The sequence below is a fragment of the Pygoscelis adeliae genome, unplaced genomic scaffold, assembly GCF_000699105.1.
Source record: "Pygoscelis adeliae isolate BGI_AS28 unplaced genomic scaffold, ASM69910v1 Scaffold295, whole genome shotgun sequence".
Classification (NCBI taxonomy): domain Eukaryota; kingdom Metazoa; phylum Chordata; class Aves; order Sphenisciformes; family Spheniscidae; genus Pygoscelis; species Pygoscelis adeliae.
In genome coordinates, this window is record NW_008824874.1 from 275,081 (window position 1) to 292,853 (window position 17,773).

General features: G+C 36.6%; 1 protein-coding gene across 1 annotated transcript in view; it reads right to left on the reverse strand.

Annotated features, from left to right (window-relative positions):
- Positions 1 to 17,379, reverse strand: part of CDH12 (cadherin 12, type 2 (N-cadherin 2)) — a 187,870-nt gene extending 170,491 nt beyond the window's left edge. The window contains exon 1 of the mRNA XM_009324518.1: positions 16,987 to 17,379. Coding sequence (XP_009322793.1) covers positions 16,987 to 17,217 — 231 coding nt within the window. The 5' untranslated portion in view covers positions 17,218 to 17,379. The remainder of the gene's footprint in view (positions 1 to 16,986) is intronic.
- Between the last annotated feature and the right edge of the window lie 394 nt (positions 17,380 to 17,773).

A 17,773-nucleotide genomic window follows, 5' to 3' on the forward strand; every position in this document is an offset into this window, starting at 1 on the left:
ACATGCCAGCACTCACCTAGCCTTGGGTGGTTTCTCCATATCTATTTTTTATTAGACATGAGATGTACCTATGTTAGCAAGTAACGTGAACTGGTAAGAGTGGATCTGTAGAATGAAGCAGCTGATGCTGAGGAATGATGCCCACAATAAATGCACCTCAGAGGTTTTTTTTTTTTCTGCAGACAAGATCTCATCTGGTTTGATGGACTAAGTGCCAATTCACGCAGTGCACCCTCTTGGCTCATTTTTATCCAGAAGTGATCTAGTTTGTGCCCTCCAAGACCTCTCCTGATGTGAACAAAAGTACAGTAAGTCTGAATGATCAAGAGATTTGCCTCAAAAGTGCACTTTAGATCGGAACGAAAATGCTCATGGAGATTCACCAGCTATCAGGTAACACACAAATGCCACAATTCTGAAACATGGTCAGGACTTCAGTATTTAACAAGGATAATATCCACTTCTTTATTTTGAGAGAATCAAAAAGAATTTTTTAGGAAAGGTACAGTTTATTTTTTGGACACAGTTCAAAAAGGAAGTGGGCTTTAGTTTATGTTTGTATTGTAGAAAAAGGTGATTTTTCTTGAAGTAATGATTTACAGCTCTCATCAGCTGGTTATAAAATTAGTAATGGTATAATGTGAAGTGAACTGAAACTTAATAGGAAAAAATGAAAATTTACTTTAAAATCCCTGAATCTGAAGATCAATTTTCTGAAAAGGATTTGTGTTAATAAAGTCTGTCAAAATGTGTGGGGCATTGGCAGCATTTAGACAAATGTCACCATTATCTTTCTTTGTAGGCATTGTTTTAGGCCCTTGTTCATCTTGTCCTTTAGTTTATAACACCCATGAATATTAAGACTATAAATGACTTTCAGCTATTTAAATACATGCTCATGATACAATGTCAATAGCTTTGCAAAGTCCTTGCATAATTTTATCTATATTTGTCTTCGTAACTTACTTTTTTTTCATGCAGTTTGAGCTACATCACTGGAAAGTAACACTGGCGATAAACTAATGAAGCAAATAATTTCTGCATATTTTTCTAACTCATAGCAGACCAACTGTCCATCATTAACAAACATGGCAATAGAGCCCACACAAACGCACAGAATGAAAGAATCTTTGCTTCCTGTCTTGTGGATATTGGGCAGAGGAGTTTCAGGCTGTTTTTCTCCCAAATAATACCATTTTAAATTTTCCCCAATAATGCAAAATTATCTTTATAATGTATAAAATGTGACCAAATACAGTACACATTTTTTACTATCTTGTATAGCCTATAGGAAAAGTAATGCCAATAGACTAATTACTTATACCATTATTTTTTACAAGTTTTTAACTACTGATACTTGGAGATAATTAAAGAAAATGAGCAGTCTGTCAGAATTATTTAATACACTGAGGAAGCCATTACTTCAGAATCAGTCTCTGGAGCTGGGCTCCCCAAAGAAACAAGTTAACAATCTATTCCGAGGAACACAAGGGAAGAAGCATAAAGCATAATGCAGATAGATTATTATGAGTTTAACAGTGCAATACTTTTGATTGCCTGTTTTCTTTATTATTTTAATAATTTTGTCATCTAGTCTGATCATCCCTGAATACAGCAGGCTAGCGAGGAACTGACAGGATAGCCCTTTTCTCCCCAAAAAACCCTTGAGCTTACTTCACCTTGCAGTTACAAATTTGACATTATTAATGTCAAGACTAGGAACGGACTTGGAAGATAAACTATTTAATCTGAAGAGCATTGCAGTGGATGGATGTAGAGAAATTTAATCAGTAATCCTTTATTTCATTTCCAGGTAGGCAGATCTGCCCAGCTCTCTCAGTTACTGTGTTGTTCAGCATAGGCAGAACTCCCTACTTATCAAGTCAGACAATATCAAACTGTAGACCATTATTTATATTAATGTCATGGTTTAACTTCAGTTGCCGACTGAGCACCACACAGACGCTCACTCACTCCCCCCCCCTTCCCCCAGTGGGATGGGGGAGAGAATCAGAAGAGTAAAAGTGAGAAAACTCATGGGTTGAGATAAAAAGTTTAATAAAAAAAGAAGACGACGAAAGAAGACGAAAGAAGACGAAAGAAGACGAAAGAAGACGAAAGAAGACGAAAGAAGACGAAAGAAGACGAAAGAAGACGAAAGAAGACGAATATACAAGAAAGAAGACGAAAGAAGACGAAAGAAGACGAAAGAAGACGAAAGAAGACGAAAGAAGAGACCGATGCCCACCAGTCCCCGAGCCGCGCCCCCCCCCGGCCAGCTTTCCCCAATTTATGTACTGAGCATGATGTCACATGGTATGGAATATCCCTCTGGCCAGTTGGGGTCAGCTGTCTTGGCTGTGCCCCCTCCCAGGTCCTTGTGCACCTCCAGCCTTCTCAGTCAGTAGAGCATGGGAAGCTGAAATGTCCTTGACTAGTGTAAGCACTGCTTAGCAACAACTAAAACATCAGTGTGTTATCAACACCATTCTCATCCTAAATCCAAAACACAGCACTGTACCAGCTACTAGGAAGGAAATTAACTCTATCCCAGCTGAAACCAGGACAATTAAAAAAGCACATGTAAAAATAATAAAAAAAAATCAGAAGGATGGACTTTCTAGTCTCTAGGATTTCAATATCATTTTGATAATTACTCTGACAAGTAATTCAGTCTTCCCTGTGTTTCAACTCTCTACTTATGGTAGAGAGCTAATGCTTTCTTGCCTCACAGAGACACTGCAAGGATAATTATTACAATGTTCACATGCCTTAGTGATGAGTCCCATAAAAACACCTCTCTGAATCACAGTACTTTATAGAGATGGTAATAAGTGTAGAGGACAGAACAATTCATTTTGTATAGGACCAATTACAATTTCTTAAAAAAAAAAAAAGTTATTCCAAAACAAAAGAATAGGTTACACATTAATTTATTTTTTAATTGAAAATACATCTAATTCTACTACCCTGGGTAATAAAATTATGCTATAGTTGCTACCAGGCTCATCTGGCAGAATTTTACACTCAGCTTGCCGAAGAAGGAATGATGTAGTAAGTGCAATTCAGACATGGCAAATGAAGCATTGCAATGAACATGTCAAAATGGTAAATAAAGTAAACCAATCTTGCTTGTATCCCACATGAAAGAAGACCTTATTTTTGGTTCTGTGTTTTTTTATACAAAAAAGCCAGAATTATTGTTTCTACATAGATAAGTGTGTTATTGCCCTTTAACTTTTTGATAATACCAAATTAATCTATCAGCATAGAAATTACTCAAAAGAAGTAAATACTGTACTTTTTTAAAATGCCACAGTAACACATACCTTTACTGAAAATAAATTCTCAGTAAAACTGGTCAGTGTTTCTAGTTTTCAGCGTCTTTATTACAGATCTTAAACTGCACAAATGTTATCTGCCAGAATTCATTAGGTTTACACGGGAATCTCCTGATTCTGCAAACACTCATCGATTTTTTTTCTCGGACTCTACTATTGGCATCAATTAGGGTTAAACTAGAAGCAGTTATCTGCTGTTGGGCTGATACAGCTGGATTTGACAAGCATGAGCTATTAACTGTCTTATATGATAGTGCTGAAAAAGTGCTCTCAGATTCCAGAAGATATACATTGTACTAATAACTTCAATGAGATTTTTTGTCTTGGCTTGCTCTTTGACAGTTTATGCTTTACTTCTCACCATAAGAAAAAAATATATTGTTAGAACAATTAGACTGCTCTGCACCACTTTCTAAATTGTAATTCTTAGTTCACATAAGCCATAATACATAAATATTTATAGCTTGATGTTTTTTGACACAATAACTCTTGTTAACTAACCAAAACTGTATTTTGACACACCAAAGAAAATGTCTTTGGTTTCCCTGTTATGAAATACTAAAAAACTGTACTCTCTTCAACAGAGTAATTCTACATCAACAACAACATACAAGAAAAAAAAAAAAAAGACTCATAATCAGCTGTGATCAACAGCTTACTCAAACATCACTGCTGAAAAGCAACGACACCAGAAAAAATTGAATAGAACAACCTCTGCTGAATGGCACAGTGTCATCGCCAGGGACTATGGTTTACTCACTGCCATAGTCACAGGGAGAAAAAGTTTTACTAATTAAAACACATTTATTGATATATCCTCTAAGATATTGGAACAGAAAATTCTCTCTCATCTTGCTTCACCTTAAGCTCCTTTAAAGGGCAAGTGGAACTGAGCACCAGAAAACTGCTTTCGAAGACCCAGAGGCATAAAGAAAAATCAAAAGGGTGGTGTACACACTCCTGACAGGGCTAAATTCTTATTCAACTTGCACACAAAACATCTACTCTCCTTCAATTTATGTAGTATTCATTTTGTGTATAAACACTGTATGCAAAAATATAAAGAACTCTGAAGGTTTTCGAATTTGCAAGATAAACAATTTCTTCCACAGAAGTAAAGCAGAAGGTATAACAAAAGCTTCCTTTAATTTACTTTTTGCTTTTCAGCTTATCAGGTAGTCAGACTAACATGACATGATTTCAACTCTTATCAACTTTAACAGGTCATTTTAGTTTCATGAAGCAGATTGCAAAGTATGATTTAAATGACCTATTGACTTTTCTAAGAATGGTATAAGAGTTGTATAAAAAGATAAAAACATCACAGCAAGAAGACATACAGGAAGATTTGTGCTTCATATCTGCCTTTTGCAGCCATGTTTGAGTTCGGGCTTGAGTGCAGGTACCACTGCAGTTCAAGGGTTGTCACATTTGTATTACATGTAGATGACGAGCTTGCTTGGGAGGTTTCGTTGCACCTGATCGAGTCCCCTCCCATTCTCAAGTTGGCCTAAGCACAAATGGAGCTGGTTCCCTCTCACCTGAAGGCAGAGAGAGAATCACACAGGCAGCATAGAAAACTGGGTGTGCAGGCTGCAGCGCAAGCTCAGTCTCTCAGCTATCGGTGCAGTAAGTAGAGCTACAGCCATGCATAGCGTAGGTGTTCAGTGCTTAGGCCAACCTTAAAGTTAAGAGATCTTCTGAGGGGCTTGTGGGGGCCTGAGCGGGCTCAGCTCTTTCTAAGGATATTTTAAAGGAAGATCCTCTGGCAGCGACGGGGACTAGAAAATTAATAAAAGTGTGAAATGGTAGGTAGTGAGAGAGCGTACAAAGCGTGAATATTTGCAACAATATCACAAAACTCTTGCTAACAGGAGGTTTTTCTCAATGTTGCATTAGGATGCTGATCTGTATTACTATCTTAAAGCTTTCTAAACTAATATTATTACTAATTTAGCCACATTCACTAAAGAATTAGTACATTGCTACATGAAGTACTGCAGACATTTGCATTTTACATATAAGGAGTAATGTTTATATTTTCACTAGGAAAAGTAATATTTAAGTAAATATATTTTTCTATTTAGAACTGAATTATTCTTTGATCATATGCTTGCCCATCAAACTGTCCAAATGACTTTCAACAAAGTTAAATAAGTCACTTTTGGGGACAAGACCAAAATAAACACTTCTCATCTAAGGTCTCATTTACATTTTTTCCTAGGTGGAGGAGAACATCTGTTATTACCAACAATCCCCACAGAAGAATGGTGGGCTGCACTGTGTGCAAGTGGTCTCCAACCCAGAACTCTGTCTCTGCCAAAGGCCAAAAATGGATACCTGGAGAAAAGCATAAGGTTAGAGAAAGCACAGTTCACCACATAATTTCCAAGCCTCCAATAATTTGTGGAGACATTAGTGGTGACTGTAGTTACTAGCCTTCAGCAGATTGATTTTTCATTAACTTCTTCACACTCTTCTCCCACACATGAAAAGTTTTAATATTCACAGCACCCTGTGGCAGGGAGCTACCTATTTTGGATTTACACATTTTGTGAAGAATCAGTTCCTTTTCTTTGCTCTGAATGTGCCACATGCTGGCTTCATTTGATGGCCCCCATCTTGCATTGGTGAAGGAGCGATTCCTCCCCTTTTAGCCTCACCACTCTGTTCTAGTTGTTATGGAGACCGATCATATCTCCTCCTCTTTGCCTCTTTTCCAGGCTAAGGAATCCCATCTTACTCAGTTGTTCCTTACCGAGGAGCCAGTCCAAAGGTACTGATTCCCTTTGTATCCTTCTCTGTACTTCTCCCAGTTCTTTGGGACATATCCTTTTTGAGACCAGTGATAAATAATTCACATGGTGTTGAAGATACAGGCTCACCAGAAATGTAGATACAAAGCTGTATTAATGACATTTATTTTCTTCTGCTACTGCTAAGAATTTTTAACATCCCATTTGATTTTTGGCACTCACTGCACACTAAGCAAATGTGCACACAACTATTATAAAACAAGATCTCATTTGAGTGAGATTATGGTTGCCTCAGAGAACAACATTTTATTAATGAAGTTAGAAATATTCCCTCCTCCCTGCGGTATGTACCACTTTATATAAATGTCATCTATTATTTCAATCCTGTTTCATAAGGTCCTTTTCCTATTCTTCCCATTCAGCCTTTGTCTTTACCAGCTCAAATAGCTTAATATGAACAGCAAACACTGTCACCTGGATACTCACACCCTTTCCCAAATCATTTATGATCATGCTAAACAACACAGGGCCCAGCCTAAATCCTTACTGATACTGAAGATAGCACAAGAGTGTCCAGGATAAAACATAGTAATATTTTTTTCAGCGATCAGTTAAGTATTTTCATGACAGTAGGAGTGAATAATCCATCTGTCAGTGAAAATCTGTTTTTTTTTTTTAGCAGGCAGTAGCAAGGTTGTAATGGCACTAGTTCAACAGTATCAATAATAACTCTAGCTTCCATGTTCAGGACTGACAGTTAAAATAAATACAATGTACACAAGAAAATAATCTCTGTAATTAAAGCTGGTGCTAGAAGACTGGAGTTTTTTTCCAAGTTCATCTTTGTTCTCTACACACCTTTTTTTTTTTTTTTTTTTTCTCTTGTTGTAAATACAAGAACAACTACTGCAGACAGCTGTTTATACAAAACCCATTGTACTTCTGAAGCATTTTTTACTATTTAAGCTAACACTGCTATGGCTCAATCCATAACATTTTGGCTACCATCACTGGAGCCAATAATTTCAGAATACAATAAAGTACAGGTATGTGAACCTAGAGGAAGAAGTATGTCATTGTTTAACTAGCTGATGGAAAATGTAGTGAGAGAACAGCTTGCATACTGCGATGTCATGTAAGGGGAGTCCTTTGCAATCCTGCTTTCCTGCCGCAGCAACAGGAGTCCTGCCAGCTCTAAAAGGTCCAGGATCTCAACTGCCTCCATTACTGTCTCTCTACACCTTTATTGCTACATTTTCTGAATTTGTATAAAACTTCTCTCTCTTGCCATCTTACTTCTTGAGTATTTCTTTAAATCTTATTTCATCCATTCTATTTTAACCTGCTTTTCTCCTACCCTTTTTATATTTTATTGTGCAGCAAGAATCAACAGGGTGATTTTTTTTTTCTTATGTGTATTTATGAAACAAAACCTTCTCCAGAAGAAAATTAAATTTAAGCTAGGAACCAGTAATTAAAACTATATTAGGTTTGCTTTCAACCTGTGTCAATGCTGGTGGACATTTTCTTCACTTGTTATTAAGTCTTTCAGCTGTTCTCCTCCCTTTTTCACCTTCTGTAAGATATCAGCCCCCAGGCTGGGTGGGGGAGGGAATTGCCATCCAGCAGTGTCAACGTAAGCGCCTTTCTCCTTAGTCATCCTCTCTTGCCTATATAGCACTATAACATATATATCACTGCAGTGCAGTGGTCGTAATACACATGCTTCTGGTACCACACAGTGAACAATACCAAGGAATTTATCAGAGTTTTAAAAAAATCCTGGAAAGAAAAGAGAAGGGCAGTTTTCAACCAGATTGTTCTTATGCTGGAGTTCATCTTCTACCCTTAGAAACAGCACAATCTCTGGTCTGTAACTGACTCTACAACTTTATTGGATTATTTGGAATTTTATAATTTATATTTAGATTGAGTAAGTGTTCAGGAACAAGTGGCAATAGAGACAGAACTATTCAAGAGTGTTCCTATAACAAAAATGTTTTCCACTACTGGGACACCTGAATAATATTTGTTTATTTTTACGTAATATTATTTCCTCAGTTTTAGTCTTGTCACATTTCACTTTTCTTCTTTGTTAAGAACTTTTTTGACTTTGGTTTTTTTTGCATGTTTTTGTCCAGGTGGAAAAAATGTAAACTAATCTCTTTTACACATAAATTATTTTTTTAGCAAATAGAAGGATCATTTATGAAAGCAGTTCTTGTCATTAGAATTCCACTAACATATGTGGAAAATGTAAGTGAGCTTTTGGGTACACAAGGCGTACTTCAAATCAAAACAGAAGCTGCTGAGTTCAAACTTAACTATAAGTTGGGTTCATTGCTCAGAATTTAATTGAATGTAACAGACCCTCTGTAAGGAGTAAAGCAATTGTAGCTTTTGCAGCAGAGTGGATGTCAGGTAAAGGGAGATGGAAAGAAGGATTAGAGGATGGTTATCTCCAGAGGGAGAAGAGAGACAGGTCATTTACAGCCTGGGGGACATGGAAGCGGGTGAAGGAGAGGGAAACGGTATGTGCCATAAAACAAATACCTGCTCCGAGTCCATTGCTTTCTGTATTAGTTAGAGTTACAAATTGCGGTTTGATATATGTACTTCAGAAGCACAGGGGTTTTCGCACCTTAGGACGTCTGCTGTGAAAAGACTCTCAGGGCCCTGACTCACAAACTGTGCTAGATGTAACTGCAGCACCTGACAAGACTGCCAGTCCTAATTATCTTCATTGCTGCTTGTAACTTACATACAAGGATATTAACTGCAGTGGCTGAAAAAGGGATAATCTTCTAACCCTTTAGCTTCTCCTATAGGTTGGTGCTGGGCACCTGATTGGAAATTTTTCTTTCTTTTTCTTGAAAACCATGCTTAATTAATAATTGATTGATTCTTGCTGGGAAAATGTTTTTGTTTCAGGATATTTGCAATTAATTTGAAAAAATAAATTTAAGTTTTAATTTTGTTAATGAATTTTATTTTATACTCATACATTATTTTTGAATTTCAGTGGTGATTTTTCATGCTATGTTTTCATAAAATGTAAGCAATTCTGTGTATTTTACTAAAACAATGAATTTAAGTGATATAAATATTCACATTTTAACATCTTTTTAAAAAAACTAAGTGGAATTACAAAACAAATTTTATAAATTTAAATTTCTGAAGCTTACTGTTCTAATTTTTTTTTTGCAAATAGTGTTTTTATACCAAGTCAGCATCCCCCTAAAATGAGCAGAAGAAACAAAAAAAGCCACATTTTGAAAAAACAACCTGTCTCATAGATCTGAAATCCTGAGCTTTAAACTAATCTCCTATCATCTAGCAATTCTTTCACTAATATTTCTATAATTTGACTTTTCCTATTGAGAATTTATATTTTTGTAGTATGTTTGAGTGAGGTATTATGCTATCCCCTTGTTTTTTAACACCTCACATATTGCAGCGATCATAAATTTTATTCCATTTCTGAACTTCCTTGTTACTTTGGTTTACACATTATCCAGATACAGGAATGTCTATATAGGTATTTAATACTTTTCTGTATTTTGTTGTTTGGCTAATTCTATTTAATTTCCTACTTGGCAGTCTGATGCTCTTCCAGAGAGAAGATCTCGTGGTCTCAGCTAGTTTCTCCTTCCTTAAATAGGATGAATGGTTTGAGTTAGAAGGGACCTAAAAGATTGTCTAGTTCTAACCCCTGCCATGGGCAGGGACACCTTCCACTAGATCAGGTTGCTCAAAGCCCCATCCAACCTGTCTTTGAATGCTTCCAGGGATGGGGCATCCACAACTTCTCTGGGCAACCTGTTCCAGTGCCCCACCACCCTCACAGTAAAGAATTTCTTACTTACATCTGATCTAAATCCATCCTCTTTCAGTTTAAAACTGTTACCCCTTGTCCTATCACTACAGGCCCTGATAAAGAGTCCCTCCCCATCCTTTCTGTAGGCCCCTTTTAAGTACTGGAAGGCTGCTATAAGGTCTCCCCGGAGCCTTCTTTTCTCTAGGCTGAACAACTCCAACTCTCTCAGCCTGTCCTCGTATGGGAGGTGCTCCAGCCCCCTGATCATATTTGTGGCCCTCCTCTGGGCCCTGCTCGAGCAGGTCCATATCTTTCTTATGCTGGGGGCCCCAGAGCTGAACACAGTATTCCAAGTGGGGTCTCACAAGAGTGGAGTAGAGGTGGAGAGCCACCTCCCTCAACCTGCTGGCCACACTTCTTTTGATGCAGCCCAGGGTATGGTTGGCTTTCTGGGCTGCAAGCGCACATTGCTGGGTTATGTTGCACTTCTCATCAACCAACACCCCCAAGTCCTTCTCCTCATGCCTGCTCTCAATCCATTCTCCGCCCAGCCTGTATTTGTGCTTGGGATTGCCCCGACTCATGTGTAGGACCTTGCACTTGGCCTTGTTGAACTTCAGTTCACTTGTAATTGATGATCTAATGTTTCCTTAGTTATAAATTCAGGTTTGAGTTGCTGACATACATAATACATGCCTGTGTCCGATCTAAGTATCGGAAACACTATGCCTATGGCTGTCAGGTGAGTCAGCAATTCTCAGCCAAACTACGAATTTAGATTAATCAAATTTAAAATTATCAAATTTAAAATTTTCAAATTCATGTGGATTGGAAGACAGACTATGTTTTGGTTTGTCCACCCTCTCAAACCCCCCAAAATATTTTGTAACTCTTTTTTTAAACTATCCTTTTACATATTTCCTGGTTCAAATTATATTCCTGTCCAGATGAAACCATTTATACAAAAACATTCCCAATAAAACTACAATAGATATAAGGCTTTTCCTTAGCAGTTTAATTTCTACAACATCATTTCTATTTCTCCATCTGTGTTGAGAACGTAAACTTCAGACACATGCTAGCACCATTAGCACCATCCACTCTGCTGTGTTCAGAGGTCTTGTAAGAGCTGGCGACTTCATACTAACAGGGCCTTCTCCACAGGCTTTCCGTCTCCTACACTGATCACTGAATTCTTGGCCAATGTAGCCTGCTGAGTTTTAGATTTTTAACTATTTCTATTTGTGACCTCCTTAGCAGTCCAGAACAATGACCATAACCTTTTACATCCCCTAAAATGTGGGTTACAGCTCAAGAAGTTGATCCTTCCTTTTTATTTTGATCTCTCGTAGTCCTGAACTCACTCTTTCTCTTCTCTTCTCTCATGCAATTAATGAAAACATAGTTCTCATCTTTGTTTCATCTCCAAATACCTCATATAATTTTCATGAATGCAAGGACCACAGGCAAAGGGTATTGCTACTATTAGTGTTTTGCTTCTAATTTTCCCACTATGAGCTACCTAAGTAAATCAATAAATAAGTAAAGCCACTAGATATTGATGAGAAATGTTCTGTTGCAAGTTGCTCATCTCTACCACATGTGACAATAAAACTAGGTCTTTATACATCTTATAAAAAGATAAGCTTGCAAAAGTAAATATTAAATGCGATTCTGACTTGCTCATTGGAGTTTTGCATTTCCATGGTTCAACTTCCTTCTCACACTTTCGCGTGCACCTCTCAAAATTGCTTTGTGTCTCACATACTTTATGCAATATACAGGATGCAAAGCTTTTAAAGTCATAACTTTTTTCACCAGCCAGAAATAAGCAAGAGAGACAAAGGTCTCAGCTCAACACAGCAAGATGAGAAGTCTGGAGTTCTGCCCCTCGTTCTGATTCCTCTTACACTTTTTTTACTGTTTCATTTCTCTTCTTCAATTTTCTTACCTGTAATAAATTGTGACAAGGTTTTTACTTAAAAATGTGCATGGTATAAACTCAGCCAGTCAATTTAATAAGCCAGGCTAACATGATCATGCCTGATCATGCTTTAAATTATCATCTAAGGACCACTAAGGCCCAACAAGAATTTCACTGTGATGTCTGCAGACAGAGGTGAGTATACGAATTGTTGTGTGTTAAAGATGTACTGAACAAGCTCATTCTTATAAATACTATTTGGAAGATCTTTGATATTAAAATCATCCAGAAATGAGTAACTGTGATGTCCTGCGTCATGGGAGTCAATTAACACATTACTAGCAGCAGTCCCTGAAACAACTCTCATCTCCTTGAAGATGGCACTGTGCAAATGTCTAATGGAAATAATATACAGGTCTCTCTCTAGTATTGTTACTTCAGTTGTGGGCATAGAATCTGATAAGCCAGGAAAAACCCTTATGACAGCTGTAAATGAAATATTATTGTGACCCTTTTAACAGAAATCTAGTAGAAATATATTTTTTTTAAAAAATCAGATTAATCGGGGTACAGTTATGAACAGAGACTTAAGCTTTTTTTTCTTCAAAGGGCATTAGCTTTCAAATTCACTGCATGTATTTCTTTTCCTTTAATTTTATTTTTTCTTTCAAGTTAACTCAGTGCTTGTGAATAACACCAAAATGATAGCCACAGCACTGTAAATTTGTTTGTCTGAGAACAGATTCTGCACAAGCAGTGCAAAATTTCCTTCACAGACTGCCCTGTCATCCAGACACTCACCCAAGAGGGAAAAAAAAACCTGTAAAAACTGAGCGTGCATTCAGAAAGAGGTGTTCATTTAAGCCTGATGGAAGGTGGTCAACATTAATTTCATTATATTAAAAACTATCCACTATAATATGCATAAATGAGTTCTATGCTCATATTTCAGATGCAGAGGATAAATTATTAGGTTTCAGAAAAACACTCTGTTCTGGTCACAGATATAGAACTCTGCTTTCTCCAAATCAGCACTGTTTCTGCCTTGATATATGGTGAAACCTCTGAAGATGATGAGGCTTTCTCAGGACTCAGTCAGATGAAAAATACCTTATTGTTACGTGCACCCTGTACTGCCATAAGGCAGTTGTGACTATTAAATTTTTCAGGTGGTGGGAATCATAAAAAAAAAAAATCTGTAGCAGTTTGTACGTGAGCATATATAACGTAATGGAGTTTTAAAGAACAAAATGTTGCAAAACATATAGGTTATTCATTAGCAAGATAATATCTGGCAAGCTGAGAATATTTAGTTTTTGCGCACTTGAAAACAGAAGAAAAATGGCTATTGCCTCGAAGAGGACTTACAAGTTGCCACGCACCTGTCTCTGCAAGCTTGAGGACAGCCAGCAAAAATCCTTACTAAGAGCAACTGTGCAGGTGTACAACATGAGAAAGATGTAATGCATTTACACACTAGGAACGCAAAGACGCATATATAAATGGAAGCATGCTACATGTACAACAAGTAAAAACTTCTGTTAGTATTATTTTGATAATGAAGAATCTATACTGTTCTCATCTATTTTGTTCTCTTGAACTTTCATTTTCTTATGCTGCCTCTGCATGTCACTGTAGAAACACAACAATAAAGAAAGGTTACAGCAAGATTTATGATGTTCTGGTGGGGTTGCACCCCTTTGAGCTACCCCTGCATAAGGGCAATTAAAACTGCTATATCTTGTTAGTGGTTATAAACTGTGTTTGGACATGGCCACGCTTGAGGATCTGATACTCTGATGACTTCTATCACCATTCGGTGAGGACTGAGCTTTGGCACAAAAAAAGAATCATGAACTTTTTTATCTTAATCCACACATGTGCTCTTTTGCATGTGTGGATTTTGCATGTCTTTTGCAAGCTCTTCGGGAGCTTCACAGTACCAGGAAAACACATAAACCACAGCAAAGTACATGAGCAAGCCTTATTTTACAGCAAGCCTTCCAGCATCCCTTCGTTTTTCATGGGTCACGTGGCAACACCATATTCCAATTTTGCTTTTTAGCCTGGTTCTCCTTACATGTATCTCTACTAAAGGGGACTATCTTTTATTTGGTAATCTGATGGATTTTTGTGGCTCTTCCATATTATGCAAGCAGAGGATTTCCAAACTTTGATTTAATATTCAGGTTAAATGGCTTTTAATGAATCAACATGAAGCACTATTTCAAGATCCCTAACTGTGAGCTAGGCTAATCCCCATCAGTTTCTAAACTATACCGTGATTTGCAACCTGACACTTCTTGAGTTAGTCTTCTAAAAACAGACATAAAAGGAATTAAGTGCGTTGGCCGATAACAGCTGACATTATTGCTGTAAATCTGTGTTCTCTTACCAAAATTAACTAGTCAACCCTAACTGTTTAATGAAATTGTCAGCTGATTTAATAGATGCATTAAACTCCTATTTATAAATTACTGTGGCATTATTAGTGCAGCAGTTCTATAATAAGTAATATAAATGCCAATGCACATGTCACTATATTGTGTCTAGTTATGATGGCTGGAAGAAGAAGATAAAAAAACTGTGATTTCAGGTTACATGAAATATCCTGCACTTTATCATGTACTTAATATCACTTTAAAATATAGCACAGTAGTATTATAAAAAGAATTACTTTAAAAATATATGATTTTGCAATAAAGCTAAATTATGGTAAATATAAACCAAATTTATTTCTGTGATCAGTCAAGAACTCAATTGCATTTCATACCTTAAAAAATTTCTGATTTAAAAAAATTACATAAGTTCTAAAGATATTGATTAGCCACTGTTGAGCATATATCAGTCTGTTGACAATGGTTTGAATTTATATTAATCATGGCTTTCACTATCTGGATTTAAAAGCACAATTTCTCTAAAGGGCTTCTCCCATTCAGTGCTCTACCTTCTTTGAGGGCTTTGTGGAAAATAAGGGGAAAACACTAACATCTGCATCTTGTTTTCTGGGGTTTTTTTGGTTTTGGGTTTTTTTTTGTTTTTTTTTTTTTTTTTTTAAAGAGATTAGGCAAAGATGACCTGCAAAAACTGGCAGGTTCTTTTTTCAGGTATATTGAAGCAAATAGTTAATATAGATAAAATAAGTTATAATAAACATCAAAAGGATGCCAAGCAGATAATAAACATTGAAAAAAAAGATCATCTGGAATGAACTGCATTATTATAGAAGCAGATTTTTTTACTTAATGTTACTGACGTGCTAATTCAACATCCTAATTTAATTTGTGTTTCACCACCAAGATCCTTCCGTATTTTATTTTATTTATACAGTAACAGTGGTATATGATACCCTGTCAAGAAATATCACTATTGTGTGTGCTACACTGTAATTAGATCTTTCCTCATATTTGAAAAGTGTCTTTTCCACAACTTGTAAGAGTTCAAAAAAGTCTTAAGAGTTAAAAACATGCCAGGTAAATCTGTGATGTGATAAGTGTTACTCTTAATGAAAATATCCCATTAGTTCTGAAGTTGCTTATAAGCTCAAATTCATGTATCGATAACAGTAAATTTTGTGCAAAATTAATATTATTTTGACAGCTTAGAACTGACCCTAAATGACTACCCAGACTATCTTACATAAAGGAATAAAGACTAATGAATTACAGTGGTGCAAGAAATAACGTCTCTGCCTTCTGAGGTAAAATGTACAGCAATCACATTGCCTGTGCTACAGCATCAAATGTGATTAGAGTCCTCATTTGCATCTTTAGCGAGTGGCCAGAACAAAGATATGTGTTAGAGAAAGTGTAATTTGTATCAACCAGATGTCACAAAGATGCAATTTTTCATTATGTGATCCCCCTCTCTTTAGCTTGTAAAACAAACTCATATATTATCTTTGTGATATAAACATACTGTTTTGCAAATTGTTTTGACTATATGTTTTAGTGCTTAACACTAATGCCTACATGTGTAATATCCAAGTAAATTTTTGTCTGGTTTGTCAAATCATCTAGTGAACCACATGTAGTATTTTGCTGCTTTATTTATACATCCTCTACTCAGAATAGTTTCTTGGAAGGGTAGGAGAGAAAATTAATTTTTGCTGAATTTTATTTATATTTAGAAAAAAACCACACATTCCCAGCTTTTACATAAAAAAAAACCCAAAAAACATGGTATTGAAGTAAAAACTGAAGTATGATACCTCATTTTTATGGTAGGTGAATTTGAACCTCACTGTCTAGGGAAGTGGCATTTGGGGACCCGGGAAATGAATCCTTGACCTCTTATTTTCATTAAGGGCCTTTACTTAAACTGAAAATTATACATAGCATGCAATTATATACTGTGCTACTATTTTTTTCAGGTCTCGTTTTCAGCTTTCCTTTCTGAAAACTGTATTGTCTAAATTCACCCCCCACACCCCTGGAACAGTTGGCTATCAAATTACTTATGCCCTATTACAGAAACAGTGGTCAAATAGTGAGAGAGAGAATTGCATAAATTCTCTGCATGTGTGAATATGCATGTCTGCACACAGAGTATAAAAGCTAAAATGCAAGAGTTTGAATTATGAAGCAATAAAACATATTAGAAATACTTGAAAACAATTTGAACAATCAGAAATAAAAGCAAATGATACTGAGGCATAAGATAACAGAGCAAAAAGCAGGTATTTTCGTTCACTGAAAACTGGCTTGAAGTAACCATACCGATCACAGAAATGACTGTGCATTCTGGGCTGCAGATTTCTGGTTTAAATCTTATCTCTGATATTAGTCTGACATTCATTGCTAAAAATCAAGTATGCTATTACAGTAGATTCAATTAAAGTTAGTTGTGCACCATGAACTTATCTCAGAACTCCCATTTTTTTTTGTTTTATTCCAAAACCATGGATAAGAAAGGAAAATAAGAAAAACATACAAAGGTAGAAAGTAAATGTTATAAACTTGTGCACTAAAAGTAATAGTAATAATGTCTATAGTGGCTATTTGAGAGTCTGAATGGTGAAGGGGATGGACAGAGGGAACTACTGTCAGTTGAAGAAGATTTGCCCCACCAGAAACAGCTACACATTTATAGCACATTTTACTATTTCTCTGTGTCATTTCAACTTTTAAAGAAAGAGTAAAAAATTACCTTTCCCACATACTGAGGTTCGGAGCCCATGTACTCCTCCAGCACAAAAAATTGATTCCACACCCAGCCTCGTTTGACTCGCTGGGCAGATGACCTCCTCCCTGGCACTGGGACAACATTTTCTCTTGGCTCTGCTTCTAAAGTCTGTTGTGGTTGCGGATGCAGTGGCGTTAGGAGACCTCCATCAAACAGGACCCAGAGAAGCAGGGATAAGCAGTTCCTTGTAAGCATTGGCAACGGCTTCCCTACAGCAAGTAATAAAAACTCCAGCACTTAATGCAGAGCAGAGGAATCCAGGTTTGAGGTGTCTGTGGCCTCCACCACTTAGCTTCTGATTTTATTGAGGAAATGCTAATGTAGGCATTAATCCTTCTGATGACAAGGTTTTTGCCGCATTAAATTCCATCTAAAGGGACCTATAAAAGAGATTTACATGGCAACATCAAATTACATAAAATTACATTGAAGCGTTCATCAAAATTCTCACACCTAGTTAGTTTCTAGAGACAGAGAAAAAGATTAGGAATCACAGTTTTAAAAGAGATTGCTATTTTGATTGTAGCACTGAGTTGCTCTAGAACATTGTACAGTTATTACAGAAATAGCTCATTCTTGCTCTGCTTAGCATTACGTTTGTGTCTGTCTGAGGACAGGCCCATAGCCTTTGCTTTATGACCCAGTTATCAGACAAAACAGTTACCCATCAGTGATGTAAAAAATATTTACTCCGGATTTACACAAATAATACTGGGGAAGAGGGGACCCAGTCTTCCATCCTACTGTCCAG